Below are 25,417 nucleotides of genomic sequence, written 5' to 3' on the forward strand. Positions count from 1 at the left end.
TCCCCAACTAAACTTAGCCACACTGACTCTTCTGTTCCTTAATCCTACTAAACTCCTTCCCATCTTAGGGCCTTTGCATTCACTGTTCCCTCTGTCTGGAATGTCTTCCCCAATTTTTGTACATCAGGCTTCATGTCATCGTTCAAGTCTTAACCTAAATTTCACCTCAGAGGTCTTTTCCATCTAAATGCACTTTCTGTAACATCACCCTCTTTCCTTTCTAGCATAGGAAAGCAGACAAAAAGTAGACTGAGATCCTAGTTGGCCAACCTACTGCTGGCTTGCTGACAGGAATTTCTAAGGGCCTTTATCAACAGGAGTCCCCAACCCCTGGGCTGCAGACCGGTCCATGGCCTGTTAGGAACCCAGCCGCACAGCAGGAGGTGAGCAGCGGGCGAGCAAGTGACGCTTCATCTGCCGCTCCCCATTACTCCCCATAGCTCGCAGTACCGCCTGAACCATCCCCAACCCCAGTCCGTGGAAAAATTGTCTTCCACGAAACCGGTCCCTCGTGCCAAAAAGGTTGGTGACCGCTGCTTTATCAGATGACTCACCATTTAAAGTCTTCAAGCCCTCAGAGGCCTCACAAAGGGACAGCCAGAAGCAGTACACCAGATCAGATCCATTATCTGGGATGAGGAATTCAAAATAAACTGAGACGGTGGAAGTTATTCACTCCTGAATTAATTCATCGGGACAGCACTGGCAGGAGGGGGAATTAACAGCAGAATAATAAGATTACCCATCCCTCTTGCTTTCCAGCTCCTTATCCTTAGTTTTATATCTTCCTATGGTTTTTGCATCGACAGAGAATAACGGTTTCAAATGCGTCTTGGATACCATGTTTTTAAACAGGCTCTCTGTATTTTCAGCTCCACTGAATAGAACTATTCAGGTTAAGGCAACTGTGTGCTACCTAACATTCTACTTTGTGCACTAAAACTGCATTTTTATTATGTGCACACTAGTATGAAGAAGACATGCAGAGTTGGTAAGACATGAGAAGAGGTAAGTAGAAGGTACATTACATTGGAACAATAATGAAATCAGTGGGTATATTATAATCTGAGTTTATTTTCAATGACAACAAAATTTTAAGCACCGAGACATTACACATTTAACAGAAAAGTTGTTAAAGCTAGAAGTTAAGGCACATTGAGGCAGAATCCTTTTCTGAATCTAATTGTACAAGAATTCATTTTACATATGAATAAAACTGAAATCTGGGAAAACCATTATGAACTTTTTCATCACTGACAATTGAAAACATTAAGTTGATTCTGTTTTTCCATAAAGGAGCAACATTAAAATATGAGGCTGTACTTCTGTACCAGGATTCAGCATTTAAAGAAATCCCCGACCTAACCATCAGTATGTCCTAAGTGCCAAAAATATAACTACCCTAAAAGTCTATATTAATTTAAAATACTATTCCTAGTTCTACTGAAGGGGCATAAATAGGGTACACATGAATAACAAAATGCATTTCAAGGACAAAACGCATTTCAAGTGCTTATGCAGTAAAAACGTAGTAAGTGACCTAAAGCTAAAGTGCTCACTCTATCGAAACTTCAGTCATCTTTGTCATCTTAGAAATTGAGGATGTTGCCAGTGAAAGAGATGGCAAAAGACTCTTTAGAAAGTTCTCCAAATATATGAAAACTTTCTGTTGATACATTTTCCTAAAACAGGCAGAAGCATTCAGTTACCTCATTCAGGCTAGAGGTATTTCTCCACAGAAAACTGACCAGGTATACATACCCTCTAGCTTCTCTTCCCTTCACACAGTTTACACAAAGCAAAAATGGTATGGGCTGAGCATCAGAAGGTTACTCTGCCTAAGGCTTATTACACTTGCTGTTAAAGAGTTTTTCAATCATGAGAAAACTGTAGAAACAGCTACCTGATCACCAGCACGAACTTTACAAAGAGCTTAAAAACACTGTGTCCTAAGGTGGCCAAAGAAGTGAGGATACATGGACATTGGTTGTTTACAGAGCAGAAAGCAGAATATAACAATCTGAAATGCTATTCTTCAGGGGGCTTTTTCTATAAAGAAACCTAACTTAGCTAGGTGAAACACACCACACAACTATTTTCCTGTCACTTCCTCAAGGTGGTTTTCTTGAGGTAGTTTCACATCTGGGTTTTTGGCAAATGGTACTGGGTTATCTGGGGGTGTGAGGAACAGCCCATTTATTACCAAGAGCTAATTAAAGAAAAACCTAACTTTAAGGGAAGCTAGTCCCACAAATAATCTAGCAGTACTGCTGGAGAAAAGCACCTAATCCTTCACACTAACACATCATGATGGATATTTAACCACAGCACCCTGAGATCCCAAAGCCTTCCTAACCTGGTTTATGTTACGTAGCACCTAAGAACCCTTGCTCCATTCCTGACTTCGTGTTATTTTAGGAATTACTTTGGATGCGTCCTTGATTTGGTGCCTAGGGCAGGGTTCAGTGTGGTCTTTGGAGCACCTTGTCCTTTTGGGCACGGATTACGCCTTTCTTGCAGCCGTTGCCTCCCCCGGCTTAAGCACTGTAGGTACCACTGCTCCTGCTGCAGCTGCTGCTGCTTCTTTTTTAAACGGCTGTGAGTAACCTCCAACTTCTGGCATTTCTGAATTAGCTGTGGTAGTTCCTTCTGTAACTGCTGGTGCTGTCTGTCGATGCTATTGTGGAACTCGGAAGTGTACCGCTTTGCTGCCCTCTCCAAGGCCTCGTTCTTGCCGTTCAGCTCCTTTGTTGGTCTCTTTCCCAACTGCCTTGCATCTAGCTCACTCAGTTGTGCCTCCAGTAATGCTTTATCCTGGAAGAACTTGACCAGCATGGCCTGTTTCTTTGCAGCTGTCTCAGCGTGGGTTTTCTTTATCTCCTGCTGTAGTGTCTGAATTTCTCTCTCCTGTTTCTCCTTTACTATCGAAACGTCCCTCATTGCCTCCAACTGCTTATTCAAATTGGATAGGATCTTTTCTTTCTGCAAGAGCTCTGTTTTAAGCGCTGAATTTTTTTCCGCATATTTGGAGGTTAATTCTTGTCTCCTTTGTTCGATCTGCCCACTTAGTTGTAAATAGTAGTTCCACAGCTTCTCGGTTCGCTGTCTAGACTCCTCTGTTTGCTTGGTCAGGTATTCCCGAAAGAACTGGTTTTCCTCCTCGACACGTACGTTTTCCGCCAGCAGCTGCCTGGATTCCTCCACTAACGGTTCTAGTCGGATTTGAGTTTCTTTGATTTGCTTGTCTAGCTTCATCATTTCCACTACTGCCTTTTCTTTAAACCTCTTCTCTGCCTTTGTTAGCTTCTCTGGCTTGAGAAAATTATTTATGAAACTAAGATCCGGTTGAAGGGAATTACTGGAGTCCTCAGCCAACCTGAAGGAAGAACAACAGAGACATCCCCCCATGTTTTTCACGAAAAATTAGGAAATAATTTTAAAAATGCACACGTAACTTTAATTCATATCCCAACTATTTGGGAGCACCTACGATGTTCCTCACACAAGGCACGGGGGACAGAGCTAGGGGTAAAGACGAGGGAGTGTAGTTTACAACTGACAATATGCCGTCTCTGCAACCCTGCGAGGTAGTATCTCGAGGGTAAAGAGGAGAAAACAGGTTCAGAGAACTGAAGTGACTTGGCCACGATGTACACCGCCGGCGGGTGGCAGAGCCTGGGCGTAAAACCCAGATCTCACGGCTTACTGAACACTACAGCTGCTGCAAAGGGCCACCGCAGCCAACTGGGGGGTCGGGAGTAGGAGTGTATACATGGCTCGGCTCTTTCACCACCTTTCCGGGTACCGAGGGCGCCTGGGTGGAGAGAAGCGCCCCCTCAGTACCTACTTGACAAACTCGGCAACCAAACGTTCCTTCCCAAAGTCACGGTGCACCTTTGCGGAGACCGCCAGGGAGAGAGCCCTACGGTCGCGGGCTGGCGACACGCGGAAACGGCGTCCCAGTGCGGAGGGGTTTTCCAGTTTCTCCGGCCTGGTCTCTGCGGCTCTTGGCGCGGCCCAGCAACTCCGGGGCTCGCATCCCGCCCGGGTCCCGGCACGTCCAGCCCTGAGCCTCTTAACCTCCTCGGCCGCCGGACGAGCCCTAGCGGCCGGTTCTCCGGCGGCTCGGTTCCCCGCTCTCGGGGGGCCGACAGGAAAAGGCACTCTCTTCACTTTCGCAGTGTGGGAGCCCGGGGGTCCCTTGTCGTCCCGCCCTCCCGGGGTCCAGAGGTTTGCCCTTCCCAGGCCCTGCCCGACGACGATGAGCGGCTCTTTAGGTGGCCTACTCCAATCGTCCTCCCAGTGCCTCCACTTCCCCGCCTCTGTCCCTAGTTGGGCCCCCATCCGGGTCAGGAACGGACAGAGCTGAGGCGCACGCCTAGCCCGTTGGCCCTGCCCTCTCTGGCCGGTTTGGTTCGGTTCGGTTTGGTTTGCTCTGTTCTAGTCTCATTCAGAGCTCCGAACGTCGCGGGAGCCTCTCTAGCTACGAGCGTCTCCATGGTCGAGTGGGCGGAGCCAGGAGCAAGATGGCCGCGCTGGCAGCTGCCACGGAGCCGCAAGCTTCCGGGGGTCCCCGGCCGCCAGTGTGTCTGTTGGTGTTGGGAATGGCGGGGTCTGGGAAAACCACCTTTGTACAGGTGACCTACACGGCGCGGGCGTAGTAGGAGCGCGCGAGAAGTTGTCTGTGGCAGGCGTAAGGCCAGGGGAGAAAGGGAGGTCTCTCTGGGGAGTTAGAGGGTACCGGCGCCTGGCTTTCAGGGACTTGCCAGCAACCCCTGTTTCTTCCTCCGCGAAGCCGTCTCAGATCCTAGCCTGGGTTCATTCAGCCTCTCTTCTGCGCACCCTCAGTGCCTATTTGTGACGACCGTACTTGGTATTGGAATTGCCTTGTTAGTGCCAACTCCTCGAAGGCAGAGGCTTAACAAGTAATTCTGGCGGTTAATAAGAGTGCTAGCACACAGGCTTTCGGTGTAGATTCCTAAAGAATTCCTTCTCGGGTGCCTACCATGTTTCAGGTACTGGGGATATAGCGGAAATGACAAGGTTCCTGCTTAAATGGAGCTAATGTTTTGTGGGGGAGATAGAAACCCCCGCTCCCCCCCACCCCCCAAGTCAATAAGTGATGGAGAGTAGAGGAGGCTCTGTTGGATGTGTGATGAAGAAAGGTAGCATTTCAACTGAGAGTGAATGTTGGAGGTGGAGATCAGAAACGAATATTTAAGGTAGAGGGAAATGGAAGTGCAGAATTCTGGTAAGTTGGATTAAGGGGTGGAAGTTCTCTCTTTTTCCTTTATCATGCCTCTTGGTCTCAGTCCATCCTTCTCCCCGTATGTCTGCAGAGGCTCACAGGATATCTGCATAGTCAAGGGTGTCCACCTTATGTGATCAACCTGGACCCAGCTGTGCATGAAGTTCCCTTTCCTGCCAATATTGGTGAGTAAACTGTGCCAGAACTTGTGTGAAGTTTCTCAGAGAATGGAAAGCTGTCAGCCTATCCTATGAGTCTTCAGTGCTTCCATTTTTAATGTTTTCTAAACTGCCTAATTTCGTTTCCCTTGGATTTGCTAGCATCCTGAAACAGGCTTCTTCCTGATTCCCTTTTTCTCTTTGTTTACTCCTTCCCTCTTCCTAAATTTCCTTTTTTTCCTTACCACTACCATTCTCTCTACCTCTTTTGACCCTAGGGTGTCAGACTATGGTTCTTTGGGAAAATGAAGTGACAGAAAGTCAGTCCTCTGGCTTCTAAGCCGTAAACCCTTCAGCAGGCTCTGATACATAAACTTTGTTTATATAGTTTCTTTTCTTCAAGTTAAGAGCATGTGGGTTTTGTGCAGAGTTTCCTTACTGATCTGTAGGAATCTTGCAAAGTTACATGGGAAAATGTGTGTATATATGCCTGTGTGCATTGTCTTGGTGAGAGGTTCCTTCCCTCTTATCATCAGACTTGTAGAGGACTTCCCAGACTACTGTATAAAAAAGATTAAAATGGATGGGATCCAGTGTCCTGATTCTTGATAGGATCTAGGCTTCCTGATTTTCAGACTATTCCTTGATGTTAGTCTTTTCCCTCCTGGTCTCTTTTTAATCCTATTAAGCTTGTACTCCAAACATTACTAATTAAGGAAGACCTTGTATTAAGAAGCAGAAATCATTATGGGAAGAATTTTGAAAAAAAAAAAAATTTCCGTCTTTTCACTTAAAGGCTGGAACTCTAATAGTTGATGGGATATAGGTCTACTGACTGCTAGATAGGTTTAGTTAGATATTACTGGACAGACCAATTTCCTTTTTATTTAAAATTTCATCCAAATAATTTTTTTTCTAGTTTTATTGAGATACAATTGACATACAGCATTGTATATGATTAAGTTGTATAGCATAATGATTTGATTTACAAACTCATGAAATGATTACCACAAGTAAGTTTAGTGAACATCTATCATCTCATATAGATACAAAATTAAAGAAACAGAAAAAATTTTTTTCCTTGTTATGAGAACTCTCAACTTTCACATATAACGTGTAGCAGTGCTCATTACATTTATAATGTTGTATATTACATCCCTAGTATTTATTCACTGGAAGTTAGTACCTTTTGACTACCTTCATCCAATTGTCCCTCCCTCGACACCCTCTACCGATTTGTAGATCAGTAACTACAAATCCAATCTCTTTTTCTGTGGGTTTGTCTGTTTGTCTTGCAGTGTAAGTGACCTGCCACAGTATTTAGTTCCTGGTATACAACATAGTAATTTGAAATACCTGTACATTTCAAAATGATCACTATGATGAGTCTAGTTAATATCTGTCACCATAAAACGGTATTATATAATTTTTGACTGTATTCCCCACACTGTACATCTCACCCCATGACTCATTTATTTTGTAACTGAAAATTTGTACCTCTTAATCTCCATCACTTATTTCTCTCCCCCCCATCCACTTCCCAAGTTAATGCCTTTATAAAAATGTTATCTGCATTACCTTTGTTACCAGTAAGCAAGGAGTAAGAAATAAACCTTTTTTCTTGATTTAGCTCCCTTTTTCTATGTATATGGTCACTGAGAAGGTATTTAAGTTGTATTGAACTTTTCTCTTTGTCTCAGACATCCCTACCGTAACTTGAGAGCTCCTAGAAGCCTCAAAAGCTAGTTTCAGTTTCTTGCTGGGAGGGAAGGTACTTACAGGGTACCTTTTTTCCTCCTAGTCTCTTCCTGTACTTGCTTCTTTTGCTGTTGCAATTCAGTGATATTAGCTTGAAAATTTAGAAAACAGATTTGAAAAGTACCTTGGATGCTAAGAGAGAAACTGATTTGCTCAGAGGAAGCAGAGATGACTTGAGAGGTCTGTTGGCTTAGATATTATAGGTGGAGATTCTCAAACTGTATTGTTTCTTACATGTTAAATTCCATTTCATTCTCTCTTTTTTTCCCTCCAGATATTCGTGACACTGTGAAGTATAAAGAAGTCATGAAACAGTATCCTTTTTCACATCTACTTTGGTTGTTGGCTCATCCCTGGCTACCTACTGTCTATGTATTGTGTAGCTTTGAAAAAAGTGTTTGTGTCTTCCCTTGTGAAATACACTAGCAAAAGCATTCGATTGCTCTCTGGTAATTTTATGAAGAAGAGGGAAGATGAATGTGGGGAGAAGCATTATAGGTGATTAGAAATCCTATTTCAGCTTGTGAATTCCATTTTCTGCCTTTGTCCTGAACTGCAGGCTGTTGTAATTAGCACAGAGAAGGAGAGGCTAGCTGGTGGCGTGCCTGGGTCCCACAAGGGAGTATTGCCTTGGTGGATGCATCCATTGATCACCATCCCCTTAGACTGGGAAACTCAAAGATTAGTAAGATCAACTCTTAGTACATTGCTGTGTGAAATGTGTACTTTCCCTATAGGTAAGTGTAGGTAGGAAGACTAATTCTAATCCTCAGGTGGCTTGATGGGTGAGGATCAGAGCAAAGAGTGGTATATAAATGATCTTCATGGCTAATGCCATCAGGCTGTCAATGCCTGATACATCTGTCTGTTCCATTTTGGGCCCATTTCGCCTGGCCATTTCTAAATGATGAATGAGGTAGACATCGACGGTGAATGTTTCCCTATGAGGTTAAGATTGTGTGATACATACTAGTCAATGAAACACTAATGTTATGCTGTTTTTGTGAGGGATTGTCTAGATAATAAACTTTATCATCTAAATTGATCTATAAGCAATTTAAATCCTCAACTTAGTGTCTAGGTATGGACTTGGACCCAATGGTGGCATAGTGACCTCACTCAATCTCTTTGCTACCAGATTTGATCAGGTATGTCTGTCTCTATTTACATAGACGTGGCTGTGTCAAAACCTGTGACTCTTAAATGCCTTAGCTTGATCACATTGGGAAAGAAGGGCAATCAACCTGAATGTCAATACAGAATATAAGGAGGCATTTTGGTGGACAAAGAAGTAGGCTATGAGAGGATGATCAACATGGTGAGAGACTTCACATTGAACGTTGTGGCGGCCAATAAAACAAAGACCTAAGAGACCTGGGTTCTCTTCTTGATCTGTTACTGGCTTGCAGTCTTACCCTGAGGATGGGGTGGAGGGATGGGGAGTGGGATGGGCTACCAGGAGGGGAATGGAACAATTATGGGGCTTTTCACTTGTGACAAATTGTTGTCATCTGTTATGTTTTCTTTGTCACATTCCACTTCCTTAAGAGTGTTTGGCAATCACTGATTTTTTACCCCGATTTCACTCAATGATTCAGGCTGTTAACGCTTTACTGAAGCACCGAGAGAGACTTGGCAGTGACAGATCAAGTCTTCAGCTCCTTAGGCCTTGCCCTGTGCTCCAGGGTGTTGTGGTGTGGCAGGTGTGGCTATGTTTCTTTGGTTCCATGAGCATGTTAGTTGGTGTCCTCAGACAGAGAACATAGAGATTCAGTCGTTAATGGTGCCTGCGAGGTGGGCCACTCTCGAGAGGGCCCTGTGATTTTTTTTGTTGAACTTGGATTCTGTTGTAATTGGCGTCTTTTTCTTTTAGGTGATGAAATTTATTGAGAAGGCCCAGAACATGTCTAAGTAAGTGATTTCAGTCTAATGCCTATTTATTACTCTGTAGTTGACATGTTTCTAGGTTTTTTGAAGGATTTTGGGTTACTATCAAGTTCTGAGAGGGTGTAGTTTGAGATGAAACCATGATAAGTGAAAAAATTGTTGGCAAGAAGACAGTCATTAAGATGCTCTACGTGGTTGGGGAACTAAGATCCCACAAGCCATGGCGCGGCCAAAAAAAAAACAACAACAACAAGATGCTCTACAGTGTAGAGCTCAATTTAATAGTATCCCACCCCCAATCACTTTGGTATATGTTCCCAGCTTCTTAGGAGGTATTTTGAGAATTTGAGTCCACATTCACTTGTCCACTTGCCTTCTCTTGCTTGTTGACATTAAAGTCTATGAAATACCTTTCTAATCCTTGTTTAAATTAATATAATTTACATGATTCAGAGGGAATATTTTTTAATTTAAAAAGTATCAAAATATAAAATAGGATATTCTTATTATATTACCCATAATGAACTGTTGTTAAATTTTTAATAGGTTTGCTTTTTTAAAAGAAAGGAAGATAATTTATTATTTTTGTAAAAAGGATATAGGCTTATTACTATAAATAATTCCTACCGTGCGTAGTATTTAAAAGATGAAACTATCACCCTTCTTGTCACTAGAAACAGCTATCATTATTATCATTATTGCTATCAGTGACTGTCATCCCAAGCATTTCTATTCATGTGTACATAGATAGAAGGATGGATGGATAAGGTGTTTTTACAAAAATAGGATCATACTAGAGTAGTTTTTTAAAGTAACAGCTTTATTGCAATATGAATTCACAGACCATAAAGTCACTCTTTTAAAGTATACAGTTTAGTGGTTTTTAGTATATTCACAAAGTTGTGCATTGACCAGAAGTACCTAATTTCAGGGACTTCCCTGGTGGTCCAGTGGTAAAGAATCCGCCTTACAATGCAGGGGATGCGGGTTCGATCCCTGGTCAGGGAACTAAGATCCCACACGCCACGGGGCAACTAAGCTCACGAGCCACAACTACTGAGCTCTCGCGCCTCAACTAGAGAGCCCCGTGTGCCGCAAACTACAGAGCCCGCACCACAACTAGAGAAGAGAAAACCCGTTCGCGACGGCTAGAGAGAATCCCGCGTGCTGCAAACTACACAACCAGTGCCACAACTAGAGAAGAGAAAACCCGTTTGCCATGGCTAGAGAGAATCCTGCGTGCCACAACGAAAGATCCCTCATGCCTCAACGAAGATCCCGTGGTGCCGCAACTAAGACCCGGCGCAGCCAAAAGAGATAAATAAAAAATAAATCTTAAAAAAAAATAAAATAAAAGAACTACCTAATTTCAGAACATTTTTGTCTCCAAACGAAACCCCATACTCATTAGCAGGCACTCTATTCCCCATTCCTCCAAGCTCCTGCTGGCTTCAGGCACCATTTTACATTCTCACCAGCAATGTATGGAGGGTTCCATTTTCTGTACATCCTGGTCACTACTTGTAACTGTTTTTGTTTTAATAAATTTATTTATTTATTTATTTATTTTTTGGCTGCGTTGGGTCTTCGTTTGCTGTGTACGGGCTTTTTCTAGTTGCGGTGCGTGGGCTTCTTATTGTGGTTGCTTCTCTTTGTTGCACAGCATAGGCTCTAGGCACACGGGCTGCAGTAGTTGTGGCATGTAGGCTCAGTAGTTGTGGCTCGTGGGCTCTGGAGCTCAGGCTCAGTAGTTGTGGTGCACGGGCTTAGTTGCTCTTCAGCATGTGGGATCTTCCCAGACCAGGGCTCGAACCCGTGTCCCCTGCATTGGCAGGCAGATTCTTAACCGCTGCACCACCAGGAAGTCCAGATGTTGAGCATCTTTTAATGTACTTCTTGGCCATTGGTATATATTTGGAGAAATGTCTATTCAAATTTTTTGCTTTTTTTAAAATAAGTTTCAGGTACGCATTATAATTTAACATGTGTACACTGCAAAGTGATCACCCCTCAAAAGTCCAGTTACCATCTGTCACCATACAATCGATCCCCTTCACCCCTTTTGCCCACCCACAACCCCTTTTTCCTCTGGTAACCACTGATTTGTTCTCTGTATCTGTGAGCTTGCTTTTGGTTGGTTGGTTTCCTTCCCTTCCCCCTCCCTTTCCCTTCACTTTCTCTTCCCTTTCCCTTCCCCTCCCTCCCTCCCCTCCTTCCTTCCTTCCTTCCTTCCTTCCTCCAGATTGTTCCACGTGTGAATGAAATCGTATGGTAGTTGTCTTTTTCCTTCTGACTTATTTTACTTAGCATAATACCCTCATGTTGTTCATCCATGTTGTCACAAATGGCAAGATTTCATTCTTTTTTTATGGCTGAATAGTATTCCACTGTGTATATACCACATCTTCTTTATCCATTCATCCATTGGTGGACACTTAGGTTGCTTCCGTATCTTGGCTATTGTACATAATGCTGCAATGAACATAAGGGTGCATATATTTTTTCTAATTAGTGTTTTTATGTTCTTTGGATAAATACCCAGAAGTGGAATCACTGGATCATATGGTTAGCCCTATCCTTCATTTTTTGAGGAATCTTTCTACTGTTTTTCATAGTAGCTGCACCAGTTTATATTCCCACCAACAGTTTACGAGGGTTTCTTCTTCTGTACATCCTCTTCAGCACTTGTTATCTATTTGATAAGAGCCATTCTAACAGGTGTGAGGTGATACTTCATTGTGGTTTTGATCTGCATTTCCCTAATAATCAGTGATGTTGAACATCTTTTCATGTGCCTTTTGGCCATCTGTGTGTCTTTGGAGAAATGTCTATGTAATCGGATCCTCTGCCCATTTTTGAATTGGGTTGTTTATTTGTTTTGGGGTTGTATGTGTTCTTTATATATTTTGGATACCAATCCCTAATCAGAGATATGATTTGCAATTTCTGCTGTTCAGTAGCTTGCCTTTTAGTTTTTTGTTTTTGGCAATGCCCGGCGGCTTGCGGGATCTTAGTTCCCCTACCAGGGATTGAAGCTGGGCCACTGCGGTGAAAGCACTGAGTCCTAACCACTGGACCACCAGGGAATTCCCGCCTTTTAGTTTTGATGATGTTTTCCTTTGCTGTGCAGAAGCTTTTTAGTTTGATGTAGTCTCATTTGTTTATTATTGCTTTTGATTTCCTTGCCTTTGGAGTCAGATCCACAGAAACTTCACTAAGACAGATGTCAGTGAGGTTACTGCCTATATTTTCCTCCAGGAATTTATTTAATGTTTTCAGGTGTTACATTCAAGTCTTTCATCCATTTTGAGTTAATTTTTGTGTATGGAGTGGTCTAGTTTCATTCTCTTGCCATGTGACTGTTTTTCCCAACACCATTTCTTGAAGAGACTTTCCTTTCTCCGTTGTATGTTCTTGGCTCCTTTGTTGTCAATTAATTGTCCATGTACGTGTGGATCTTTGCTTTTTTAAAAACAGCTTTATTGAGATATAGTTCATAGGCCATACAGTTTACCCATTTAAATTGTACAATTCTGTGGCTTTTAGTGTAGTTACAGAATTGTACAGCCATCACCACAATCAATTTTAGAACGTTTCATCCCCTCAAGAAGAGACCCTCTTCTTTAGTTATCACTGTCTTATTCTTTTTCTCCCTCCCTCCACTTTCCTCCAACCCCACCCATAAGTAACTAGATGGTTTCCCAAGAGATTTACACTCTGGTTTTGCTTATCTCTCATTTTTAATGCAGTGTGTTTCTAAAGCTGTCAGTTTTCTCTGTGATCATTTGCAGCAGTGATGTATTGCTGCTCCTGCCAATGAGCCTGAATACTGGACATTGAACAAAACCCAGGGGAATGTGGTATGCACTTTAAGGGCAATGGGAAGAAGTGAGACTTGGCAGTGTGAAGAGGTTATTTCAGTCTTGAGTAACCAGATGTTAATGTTTTGTGGGATGGAATATCTTTCAGAATGCATAAGTAAAAACTTCTTTAATGGTCTTTTTTGACATAGGTATGTCTTGATTGACACACCTGGACAGATTGAGGTATTCACCTGGTCAGCTTCTGGGACAATCATCACTGAGGCCCTGGTGAGTATTCTAGGACTTGTTACTCAGGGTAAGTAGAGAGCCAGACAAGAAAAGCTTCTTATTGCTTGGGATCTTATGTGGGATAGAGTCATAGAGCCCTGCACACCTGCCTAAAGTGGTTCTTCCTTGCCACAGAAGGTAGGAGACGAGTTTGGGGACAGGTCAAGAACCCTCTGACTAAAGCTTTGATTATTTTGTGGCTTTAGGCATCCTCGTTTCCAACAATTGTCATTTATGTAATGGACACATCTCGAAGTATCAACCCAGTGACCTTCATGTCCAATATGCTCTATGCCTGCAGGTAATGCGTTATTGTTGGGCATAGTATTATGTCAAGGTATGAAGTCTCCACTTCTTTTCCATCATTTTTGAGTCCTGAGTGCTTACCCCTAGGTTTTCATTCAGGCTTGCCACTCACTTTAGTGGCTCTGGGTTAGGGCCGGAAAAGAAGCACATATACTGTTGGCATTCTCTATCAGCCACTTCTCATCTTCCTCCCTTGCTTGTTACAGAATAGGTGATGAATGAATATGAACCTTCTGGCAGTTGCCCCAAGTTGAATGAAATCCAATTCTGAATAGAATAGAGCCCCTGGTCTAAATGCCTTTCTTCTGTGTTGTGATAGGAAGCGTGAAATTATAACATGAGGAGAGACTGAAAAAAAAGATTCATCCATGATTCTAAATGCACATGTTTTCCCAAGTGTGGTGCCATTAGGAGAGGAAGGACATGCCTCACTAGGCTATATTAGTGCATTAGACCTAGGAGCAAGGCGGACCATTATTAATCCTGAATTTTATTTTGGGGGTATGCAAAAAACAATCACCCCTATTTGTCTCTTCCATTATGACTAGGGATGTCCCTTCCTGTTAAACACAAGAAGTCCTAGTCCAAATAGAAATCTGATGTTTGATAGCATTATTTTGTCTTCATATTAATTGTTTAAAAGACAGTTAATTTGGTGAAAAACACACACACACACACACAACCAGGATCAGTACCAAAGCATTATTACTCTAAGAAAAGGAGAGAGTGTGTATATGTGTTGTTTGCTTGATGGTAGTGGTGGTTTCCTGCTTGGGAGGGGAGAATATGTGAGTGCTGTGTAAGAATGGATACCTGTATTTAGAGTCTGAACCCATCTCCCTTTTTATTACTCAGTTCCATCAGATAACAGGCAAGCAGGCGCTTTAGTGCTTTTACTAATAATGCCTCAACGTTTGATTTTCAGCATCTTGTACAAAACCAAGCTGCCTTTTATTGTGGTCATGAATAAAGTAAGTGGATTCTTCCTGTTGTGATTGAATATTTCCTTTTCATCAGAACCTTGTGTTTGGGTAGGTGAGAAGGATTATTTTAGATGCTGGAGAGCAGATTTAAGCTAACCTGAAGCAAAGTCATGAGCACTTCTAGGAAATGGATTCAGTCAAATTGAATGAATATATATCGCTGATTCTTTTCCAGAGTTTCTTTAGGCTAGATAGAGTAGCCCCTGGTCCACAGCGTATGGGTTATCCCTCAGGATCGGGACTGTGTAAATGGGGGAGGGACTGCTAGTCTATTGCAAGTGGCAGCTAAATGAAACCAAAACTTCTCTGTTGTTGGCTAGGATGCAAGAGGCTATGTACTTGACTTCAGAGCCTGGAGGGTGCTGGCCTCCACTGCGGCCGTGGTCATTTGGCAGTGGATGGTGAAGGGTCTGTTCTAACCTGGAATATACAGATCTTCATTTAATTATTTATACTGCACAGCAGTCTTGGCTCTTTGTGGCTTGTTGCAGTGGAGGAGGAAATGGGGGAAGCAGAGAAAGAGCATACATGAGTTATTGCTCTTTGCTGTCATCACTTAATTAAAAAAATTTTTTTGCCACTGTTTGATGTCTGACCTCGTCTCTGGTTGCTGATAGTTGACTTCTCTCTGGTACAGACTGACATCATTGATCACAGCTTTGCAGTGGAATGGATGCAGGATTTTGAGGCTTTCCAAGACGCCTTGAATCAAGAGACTACATACGTCAGTAACCTGACTCGTTCAATGAGCCTGGTGTTAGATGAGTTTTACAGCTCCCTCAGGGTAAACTTTCTCTCTTGTTTATGCTGTTGGTCTCTCCAGATAACCTCATAACCCAAAGGGCTGGCTTTGAACCTGTTTTGGAAAGGAAGTTCATTGCCTTCTGAAAAGTAATTTTTAAGGCATAGCTTTTTAAAAACTGGAGACTTAAAAGATAACTATGATACGGACCCTACCCTCAGAGAGTTTATGTTCTAGTTAGGAGAGAAGGCTAAACGCAGAGTTGAAACATGATGTATTATAGTAACTTGTATTGTGATATCTTAAGAAGGATTAAAAGTTGGGCCTGATAGTGGTGAGGGGGTAGATCACTTTTGAAATGAGAGATTTTTGGAGGATATAGCCAATATAGGTGTGCTTTGAAGGATGGGTAAGATTTGTGTAAGCAAAAGTGGGTGTGGGTAGCAGCAAGTATGTTAATTGCCCAAGCAAAGACACTGAGATACTAATTTTTATAGAGAACAGACTGTGGTTTGATTTGATAGGGAATAGATGAACTGCTGCTTGTTTGATCCTAATTATCTTTCTCAGTTCTCTATTTTCCATAGACTTATTTCCATCACTTTTGAGTAGGTATGCCGTTTTGTCTTGTTTTAGCTTCATTCTTTACCAGAGACTTCTTAAAGTAGCCAAACCTCTTCTATGAAGATTTTATGAAATTTGAGCCAAATAATGTATGCCATTTAAAAGTATACAGTTGTTTCCTCAGTGGCATTAATGATGCTTTTGGCAGGTGGTGGGTGTGTCTGCTGTTCTGGGTACAGGCTTAGATGAACTCTTCGTGCAAGTTGCCAGTGCCACAGAAGAATATGAAAGGTGAGGATAAAGGAACATTCTATTGATGGCACTCTTAGTTACCCACAAGTCTGATATGATAGCTGTTTAGCCAGGCAAAACATTTTGGTTTTCATAGTGTTTGTATTATAATTGCCATGCAGATGTGTACTGGATCTGACCACACTTAGGGTTAACAAGTAGCTGTTAACTTTTTTTAAAAAAGAATAGGAGGGCTTCCTTGGTGGCGCAGTGGTTGAGAATCTGCCTGCCGATGCAGGGGACACGGGTTTGAGCCCTGGTCTGGGAAGATCCCACATGCCGCGGAGCAACTAGGCCCGTGAGCCACAGCTGCTGAGCCTGCGCGTCTGGAGCCCGTGCTCCGCAACAAGAGAGGCCGCGAGAGTGAGAGGCCCGCGTACCGCGATGAAGAGTGGCCCCCACTTGCCGCAACTAGAGAAAGCCCTCGCACAGAAACGAAGACCCAAGACAGCCAAAAATAAATAAATAAATAAATAAAAATTAAAAAAAAACCCAAAAAACAAAAAACAACTCACATTATTTAAAAAAAAAAAAGATTCAAACATTTAAAAAAAAAAAAAAAGAATAGGAGTATAAAATCTTCACTGTATTGAATGATGAAGAACAGGTGTCATCAGACATTGTTTGTAAAAAGCCAGATGTTAAATATTTCAGGCTTTGTGGGTAGTATTATCTGTTGAAACTCCTCAACTCTCATTGTGGTGCAAAAGCAGCCATAGACAATTCCTAAACAAATGGGCGTGGCTGTGTTCCAATAAAACTTTATTTATAAAAATAGGCAGTGGGCTGGATTTGTCCTGTTTGCCACATTGGTTGACCCCTGATGAAGAACATAGACTTTGGAGTCAGATAGACATGGGTTAGATTTCTTTTTCCTCCAGTTAATAAGTGTGTAACCTTAGCAAATTGTCCTCATTTATAGATGAGGGATAATAGCATTTATTGTTAAGATCGTTGTGGGGATTATTTGAGATACTATATCTAAAGCACCTAACACAATTGCTGACATGTAGTAAGCATATTTCTTAATAAATGATTGTTATAACTATTTTCTTGGTTAATACTGGAGTTCCATTTATCTAAAGGAAAGTGGAGTCATAGCACCTATACACTTTCCTTAGGCCTGATAATTGACTGCTTTCCAGCAAGCTTCATACTTAGCAAGAGCCTAATAGCCACATTGTGGTTTTCAGAAACATTATTTTGATTTTTATTCATCAGACGAGGTTTGTTTTGTTTTGTTTTTTTGCATGTGTTATCAAAGCCTCAGGATAGACTCTTTTCTGTATCCTTTCATGGTTGCCCAGATAAACGACATAATTATATATTGGGCTTCCTGAGCCCAGTAGGCCTAGCTTCTTTTACTCATCATTTAAACATCTTTTACTCATGTTTATCCAAGTGAATGGTGAACTCATCGGTCATGGTCTCCCCAGAGTTGATCTTCCCAGATCAGCAGTCAGTCTTTTGTCTTGTTGCTGATTTCAGGGTGGGGGCAGGCACCTTGGCTTTTAATTCCTTAGGGATAGAATCTCAGTGACTAAGACTTGTTACATCTGATGTATGGTGACATAAGATCTTTTGTTATTATCAAAGTACTAGGAAAATAGAAGTGATGTGGATGAGGGAACAGGATAGATTATTAATCAAAGGGATTTAGAAAGTGTTTCTCTTTCCAGAGAGTATCGTCCTGAATATGAACGTCTGAAGAAATCGCTGGTAAGAAAAGAGGCTGTTTGTGTATTTTAGGGCCACTGAATAAACAATCTCAAACTATGTACTAATCCTTCTGCCATAAATGCTTTTGTTTTGGTTATCAATATATCCTTTAGATACTTGTTAATTTAAACCTGTAAATTTGTATGTATGCTGTCTGGATGCAGAAAGGCCCCTTAATTAGTTTTCTTCTCTATACTTGAAGTAATAAAAATCAGTAATTTTTCCTTTTATATATGCTGAGCCCTTCTTGTGCCATACTTCCACCCCTACTCCAAGGTCCATTTAAAGGCTAGTTGTAGAATTTTGTTTAAGAACAGAGAGGTAGTTCACAACTCTTATCCCAAATGATCAAGTGTCCTGTCCCCATCGGCTACATTGGACATCTTATCACTGAGCCTTCCTGCTGTGTCTGTTTGAGGGTTCTTTTGATGATTTTGTGTCCAATTCCTGAAACCTCTAGTACAGTCTGCAGAGCCCTCTGGAATGAGCTTCTGCTGATCTGGGCCCGCACTGCTCAGCGTTTCTGTCGTCAGCTATCCCTTATCTGCCTTGAGTATTTGTATACTTTGTCATCTCCAGTTAGAAGTCTGGCATCTAACTTGGGCCTCCTTTTTTAATATGACAACATTTTCCTGTGTGTATATAGGCCAGTGCACAGAGCCAGCAGCAGAAAGAACAACTGGAACGACTTCGGAAAGATATGGGCTCTATAGCCTTGGACACCGGGACTGCCACAGGTACTGGAGGGTCTTCTGGTGTTAGGAACTAAGAGCGGGGTACACTTATCTCCACTTAGTAGGTAGGTATTTATGTTCAAGGGAGAGAAAGAGAAAAGGATAAAGTAAATGTTGTATAGTGTATCTATCTATCTGTTACTCAGTCAATTTAGATAAATCCTAGATCTGCATTGTGTTTAGTTGTCTCTTAGTCTCCTTTAATCGTGAATGGATCCTTTGCTTTTGTATTTCATGACATTGACATTTTTGAAGTGTACAGATGTAGATATATACCTACGGACATACCTATATCTGACATCTATGTTAAAGAGGAATCCACTGTCTATGTCTCTCATACCACATTTATCTTATCTGTGTTTATATTTTTATACATATGTATATGATGATTCTCTTCAGGTAGTTTTTGGTTTACTTTGGCAAGATACTTGATGTCTCCTTTTTTTTTTTTTTAATTACCTTTTAATGCTCCCCCTCTTTTACTGTTTATTTTGACCTAATTTTAGATTTACAGAAAAGTTTCATGAATTGCAAAGAATTGCCATATACCCTTCAGCTAGATTTGCCAAATGTTAACATTTTACCACATTTACTTTATTCTTTCTGTTATATATGTTTGGCATTACATTTTATATAAATATATAAGTATACTTATAAAATATTTGTATATTATATATAACTTTCTTCTGAATCATTTAAGAGTAAGTTGCAGACATGATGCACCTTTACCCTTGAGTTTTTCTTAAAAATAGGGGCATTATTTTATATACCCTCATTGTAGTTACCAAAAACTAGGAAATTAACATTGACACATGACACATTCCTATTATCTAATGTATAGACCTTATTTAGATGTAGCCATTTGCCCTTTATAGCAGGAGAAGATTCTGGATCTGTGTTGCATTTAGTTGTCACGTCTCTTATTTTCCTTTAATCTGGAGTGGCTCCTTAGTCTTTCTTTGCATTTCATGACATTGATATTTTTGAAGTGTATGGTACTTATATTTTTGTAGAATTTTCTTCAATTTGGGTTTGTCTGATGTTTCCTCATGGTTCAATTCAGGTGGCTCCTTTTTAGCAGAAGTTAACAGATGTGAAGTGTTTTTTCCATGTATCATATCACAAGGTACATGATGATGAGTTGTCTTTGATCACTTACTTAAAGTGGTGTGTGCCAGGTTTTTCCATCATAAAGTTATTTTTCCCTTCATAATAAGTATTTTGTGGGGTGATGCTTTGATTAGATAAATGTACTTTTAATTTTCAAATGTTCACCCACTAGTTTTAATATACATTAATCTAGGTAGGGATAGTCTTCATTTTCCTGTGATACATGTTGCAGATATTTTCTCCCTGTTTGTCAGTTGCCCTTTGACTTTGTTCATGGTGTTATTTTGCCATGCAAAAGTTTGTTTTGTTTTATATAAATTTGATGTAGTCAAATTTATTTATCTTTTATTGCACCTGGTTTTGAGTCATAGTTGGGAATCCCTTACCTACACCTGTGTTAAAGAGGCATTCACTCATGTTTTACTGTAGTACTTGTATGGTTTTATTTTCTACATTTGGAACCCTGATCCATTTAGGGTTTATTCCTGGGTATGGTGTGAGGTATAGGTCTGTGTTACCTTTTTCATAAATAGTTGTACCCACATGATTTATTAAAAAGTCTACCTTTGTCCCAGTGATGAGATGCTACCTGTATCATATACTAAAGTTTCATATGTACTTGGATGTATTTCTGGATTATCTATTTTATTCCTCTAGACTGTGTGCCTGTACTGTGTGTCTTTAATTACATATAGAGGCTTTATAGTATGTTTTAGTATCTGCTAGGGCTAGTCCTCCTCAAAGTTTTCTTTTTTTTTTAAAGCGAGAGTAGGAACTCTCTTTTTTATTTACTTATTTATTTATTTATTATTTTTGGCTGTGTTGGGTCTTTGTTTCTGTGCGAGGGCTTTCTCTAGCTGCGGCAAGTGGGGGCCACCCTTCATCGCGGTGCGCGGGCCTCTCACTATCGCGGCCTCTCTTGTTGCGGAGCACAGGCTCCAGACGCGCAGGCTCAGTAATTGTGGCTCACAGGCCCAGTTGCTCCACGGCATGTGGGATCTTCCCAGACCAGGGCTCGAACCCGTGTCCCCTGCATTGGCAGGCAGATTCTCAACCACTGCGCCACCAGGGAAGCCCCAAAGTTTTCTTTTTTAGTGTTTCCCTGACTATTCTTGCATGTTTATTTTCCCAGATGACCTTTAGTATCACCTTAATGTAGCTTGCTAAAAAAGCTCTTTGATATTTTTTTTGAGATTGTGTTATATTAATTAATTAATTAATTGACATCTCTTTGATGTTGCTCTTTCTGTCTAAGAACAAGGAATGTGTTTATATTTGTCAAGTCTACTTTTGTGTCTTCCAGGAGTGTTTTCCTCCTGTAGGTTTTGTTAAATTTGTTAAATTTTTCCCAAGGATTGTATCTTCAGTGTTGAAAATGGGATTTTTCTTCTAACTGGTTATGTTTGTGTTTATGAAGGCTTTTCATTTCTGTATTTTAGTCTTTTTATTCTGCTACTTTACTGACATTTTTTATTGTTTGAGTTAGTTTTGTCATTAATTCTCTAGGGGTTCCTAGGTTGGTGCTCAAATTTAAATATATACACACTCACCCACCCACACTCATTGGTGGACTGTCCTTTAAAGAGTAAAGTTCTGTTCATGACAGCTGTTGCTATAGGTCTAGTAGAGAACAGCAAAGCCACTTGGTGGAGGAGGTGCTGGAACCTGGCTGAGTTTACCAGTTAAGTGAGCTCCACGCTCCACACTTTTACTCTTGACTTACCCTCACACTGGATCTGCTCAAATGTCTTTAGCCTTCATAGGAAAAACCATAGCCTCTTCCAAGCTGAGAGCTAGTACAAACAAATGACATTACTATTACTATTAAGACAAGCTACTTGAGAGTTATTTTCCTCAACTTAAAAATGAGACCTCTTGGGTTACTGGCCTCATGAAAGCACTTTGTGAAATAAACTATAAACTAGTGTAGAAATGTTAAGTGGTATTAACTGTACATGTAGAAGAGATAAGATCCTGCATTTTATCATGATCACTTTCATCCTGCCCTTTTTTTTTTTTTTTTTTAATTTATTTTTATTTATTTATCTACTTTTAGCTGTGCTGGGTCCTCGCTTCATGCGAGGGCTTTCTCTAGTTGCGGCAAGCGGGGGCCACTCTTCATCGCGGTGCGCGGGCCTCTCACCATCGCGGCCCCTCCCGTTGCGGGGCACAGGCTCCAGACGCGCAGGCTCAGTAGTTGTGGCTCACGGGCCCAGTTGCTCCGCGGCATGTGGGATCTTCCCAGACCAGGGCTCGAACCCGTGTCCCCTGCATTAGCAGGCAGACTCTGAACCACTGCGCCACCAGGGAAGCCCCATCCTGCCCATTTTTAATCGTAGTTACTTATTGATTCAAAATCACTTTTTGGAGGAGGCCTGTGTTCATGACATGCTACTGATAGATGTTTTCTATGTAGGCAGCTTATCTCCTGTGCTGGACCCTTCTGACTTGATCCTGACTCGGGGAACCTTGGATGAAGAGGATGAGGAAGCAGACAGTGATACTGAAGATATTGACCACAGAGGTGAGAGGTGGCTGAGGTGGCTCATGAAAACAGAACAACCGCTTATTCTTTCATTGTTTGCCCAGGAGCTTCCTGTTATTGAGAGAAGACCTTAAGCATGTAGCCAGTAACAGGGGAGAGAGGAAATGCTAAAGGATACAGCACCAGGAAGGAGTTCCATATATTGAAAGTTCCTGGCCTTCCTACTGAATGGTTAATATTGAGCTTGATTACGGCCTTTTATTAGTCTTGTGTCTTCTCATTTTTAGGTCCTAACTCAATTTTGAGGAATCCAAGATTGTTTATTGTAACTGTTGTTTTAAGAATACAGAAGGAGGCCTCAGCAGACCTAAACCAGTCAGAAGGGACTGTAGCATTGAAGATAGAATGGCTCTGGAAACCCAAAAGTGTTCCCCTTTGCATAGTTTTATGGACTGTGGACAGAATCTATTTCTTGAAACAACCCTTTGAGGTCCTAGCTGTGCCCAAGAGCAAACTTCTCTTTATTCCAGTGTGCTGGATGCTAACATGTAAATTGCATCATTTAATAAGATTTATTGAGGTATAATTTACAAACAATAAATCCCACCCTTTTATTAAAGTGTATAGCTTGTCTTTGTGGACAGAGGTTTTCATTTCTCTCAGTTAAAAATACGTAGGAGTGGGACCTCATTTTAGTTACTTTATGAAGGAGGTTTTCTCCCCACTTACAGGTCAAAGAAATTGTACATTTTGGGCAACATGATAAATAGAGCCTGCTTCTAGGAGATATTTCCTTATTGGGAGAAGTGAACATACAGTGTCTTAGAAACAGAGTATAGTTGACTCTTCAACAACTTGGAGACTAGGGGTACCCACCCTCCTCGCAGTTTAAAATCCCCATATAACTAACTTATAGTTGGCCCTCCGTATCTGTGGTTCCACGTTCGTGGATTTCACCACCTGTGGATCGTGTGGTACTGTAGTATTTACGATTGAAAAAAATTCGTGTATACATGGACCTACGCAGTTCAAACCCGTGTTGTTCAAGGGTCAAAGGTACTATTTGTGATGGATGGGTGACAGCAGCTCTAATCCACCTGTCTAATGGGAGAGTTTAAAAAGAATTAACCTTCTTTTTTCCTTGCAGTTACGGAGGAAAGCCGTGAAGAGCCAGCATTCCAGAATTTTATGCAAGAATCAATGGCACAGTACTGGAAGAGAAACAACAAATAGTTTCTAAAGTCCAAAATTTTGGAACTCTGTGTGAAGGGACTATCCTTATCTCTGATTGGGGGCTACTATAAAGGACAATTTTGTTCAGGATAGCAGTTTCTCTTATTAGTGAAATCTCCTGACTCAGATGAAGCCAGGGATAGAATACATTTGGACCTGGCAGGTAGATGCTGATTCCCCTTGGCATTTTCCTTGGATTTATGCAAGGAAGGATATTCTGTTTTTGGATGCTGATATCCCTTCAAGCCTAAAACTGCAAGTTTTATCATTTGAATGCACATACTTTTGCTGCTGATGGACAGAACAGAGAGAGAACTTAGTAGGCTGGATCTGTAGCCTCTACTTCTCCAGCATCTTGCCTTTGAACCTGTACCGCAAGTTCCCCTCCTTTTAGCAGAAAGAGAGAGGGGAAACAGGAGCTTGTCCAGAGTGGCAGTGGAGTCTCCTTGGCAACCAATGAATCTTGGTGTGAAATGTGCCTCACACTGGGTAGCTCATTGTAGAACACCAGGTTCATTGAAGAAAGTGGGCAAAACATTGTTAACAAATAAGAATTCTACTTTAGAGGGTGACTTGGATAAAGAGTTTTTAATCTTAACTTTGTTGTAAGCCTGCTTGTCATAATTTCAAATAAGAAAATTATCACAAATAGTCACTGCAGTTCAGAAGAGAGGTTTAAAGCCACATGATGTTTACTAAAGTTCCATGTACATACCACACCTAGTAACCAGGTACAAAGCCAGGCCCTGTTTGTTTTGTACTGTAACTTAATGCAGTGTATCCTTAGTGATTTACTCAAAGGCCACGGATTTGGGTCAGTTGCACATTCCATATATAACAGCCCTGGTAAGGGTTTGCTTTGCCTCCACATTCTTCACAGTATCTTAAAACATTATACATTTCTCTTAAGGAATTTTATTCCTGCCTAACCTGTATTCCAGATCAGTGGTTCTCAAAGTGTGGTCTCTGGACCAGAAGCAGCAGCAGCATCTGGGAAGTTACTAAAAATGGGACATTCAAGACCTAAATCAGAAACTGGGGGGGGGGGGGGGGGGTGGGTGGGTGGGGTGGGGGGGGGCCAAGTAGTCCGTTTTACTAAGGCCTCCAGGGGATTCTGATGCATGCTAAGTTCAGAACAATATTCTAACTCAAACAGCCTATGATGTAATTCTAGGCCAGGTGAATATCAGATATCAATGTGCTTATGACCTGCTTTATCACAGTACCCCTACCTTGACCATCTGGTACCTATTCTCTAACATTCTAAAAATAAAAGTGTTTTGTTTTACATGAAGTATTAATTTCAGTATTCTATAACTAATGGGAAGCACTGGTCTAAAAACTTGAACCTGTTCTTTAAGAGGAAACCATTTGCACAGCAAAACTCTGAACATACCTGATTTTTTCCCTTAGTGCCTTTGTATACTTTTTCCTTAAAGAGGAACTTGTCTGGCCTATGCTATAAGCTCCATAAGGGCAGAGACAGTCTTACTCATCTGTGTATTCCTTGCAGAGGACCCAGTACATAATAGGTACTCAATAAATGTTTGCTAAGTGAATGAATTAAATACTAGGTGGCTACTTTATGGAAACTGACCACCTGATGTGTACTTTCATCAATAAATAAGGGAAAATGAAGCTAAGCCTGGAACAGGAAGGGTTTAGATAAACGTGCCAAGGATGTACAATTAGCAAACTTATAAATGATCTGGTAACAGTTTAAATTATAACCTCATTTTGTTGCTATTGCATTCATATTTATTCTCAGTGCTGGACATTTAAGGCACTCAATGATGTGGGCCTTGATTTCTGGTCTCCACTAAAGGAGTGCTCTTTCACAAGACTTGTATTCTGCACCCCCAAACCAAACTTCAGCAGTATTTAACATGCACACATTTGCTAATTACTCCTGATTATTCCAGTGCTACATCATTTACTTAATAAATACTGATTGAGACTATCGGATGCCAAGCAGGGCAGATACTGCTACGGATGAGTAACAGCAGTAAAGTTGTTCAAGACATGATGTAAAGCAGAAAGGTGCATACTGTTATCCTTTTAGAGGCTGCCCATCCAGTAGAAACACAATGTGCAGAGAATTCTGGCAA

At 41.3% G+C, this 25,417-nt stretch overlaps 2 protein-coding genes across 2 annotated transcripts; one reads left to right on the forward strand and one right to left on the reverse strand.

Annotated features, from left to right (window-relative positions):
• Positions 1-1,155: 1,155 nt before the first annotated feature.
• Positions 1,156-4,518, reverse strand: CCDC121 (coiled-coil domain containing 121). Its single transcript, XM_068564124.1, has 2 exons — positions 3,848-4,518; positions 1,156-3,376 (listed from the first exon to the last, which is right to left on the reverse strand). Exons 1-2 carry the CDS (start codon positions 4,342-4,344, stop codon positions 2,422-2,424), a joined length of 1,452 nt encoding a protein of 483 aa, XP_068420225.1. The 5' UTR covers positions 4,345-4,518; the 3' UTR covers positions 1,156-2,421.
• GPN1 (GPN-loop GTPase 1) lies at positions 4,463-24,336 on the forward strand. Its single transcript, XM_068564127.1, has 14 exons — positions 4,463-4,637; positions 5,340-5,433; positions 7,439-7,478; positions 8,246-8,312; positions 9,038-9,075; positions 13,064-13,142; positions 13,349-13,443; positions 14,374-14,419; positions 15,069-15,215; positions 15,946-16,028; positions 17,708-17,747; positions 18,394-18,484; positions 22,008-22,115; positions 23,224-24,336. Exons 1-14 carry the CDS (start codon positions 4,527-4,529, stop codon positions 23,307-23,309), a joined length of 1,125 nt encoding a protein of 374 aa, XP_068420228.1. The 5' UTR covers positions 4,463-4,526; the 3' UTR covers positions 23,310-24,336.
• The last annotated feature ends 1,081 nt before the right edge of the window (positions 24,337-25,417 follow it).

This window comes from Eschrichtius robustus, chromosome 15 (assembly GCF_028021215.1).
Source record: "Eschrichtius robustus isolate mEscRob2 chromosome 15, mEscRob2.pri, whole genome shotgun sequence".
Classification (NCBI taxonomy): domain Eukaryota; kingdom Metazoa; phylum Chordata; class Mammalia; order Artiodactyla; family Eschrichtiidae; genus Eschrichtius; species Eschrichtius robustus.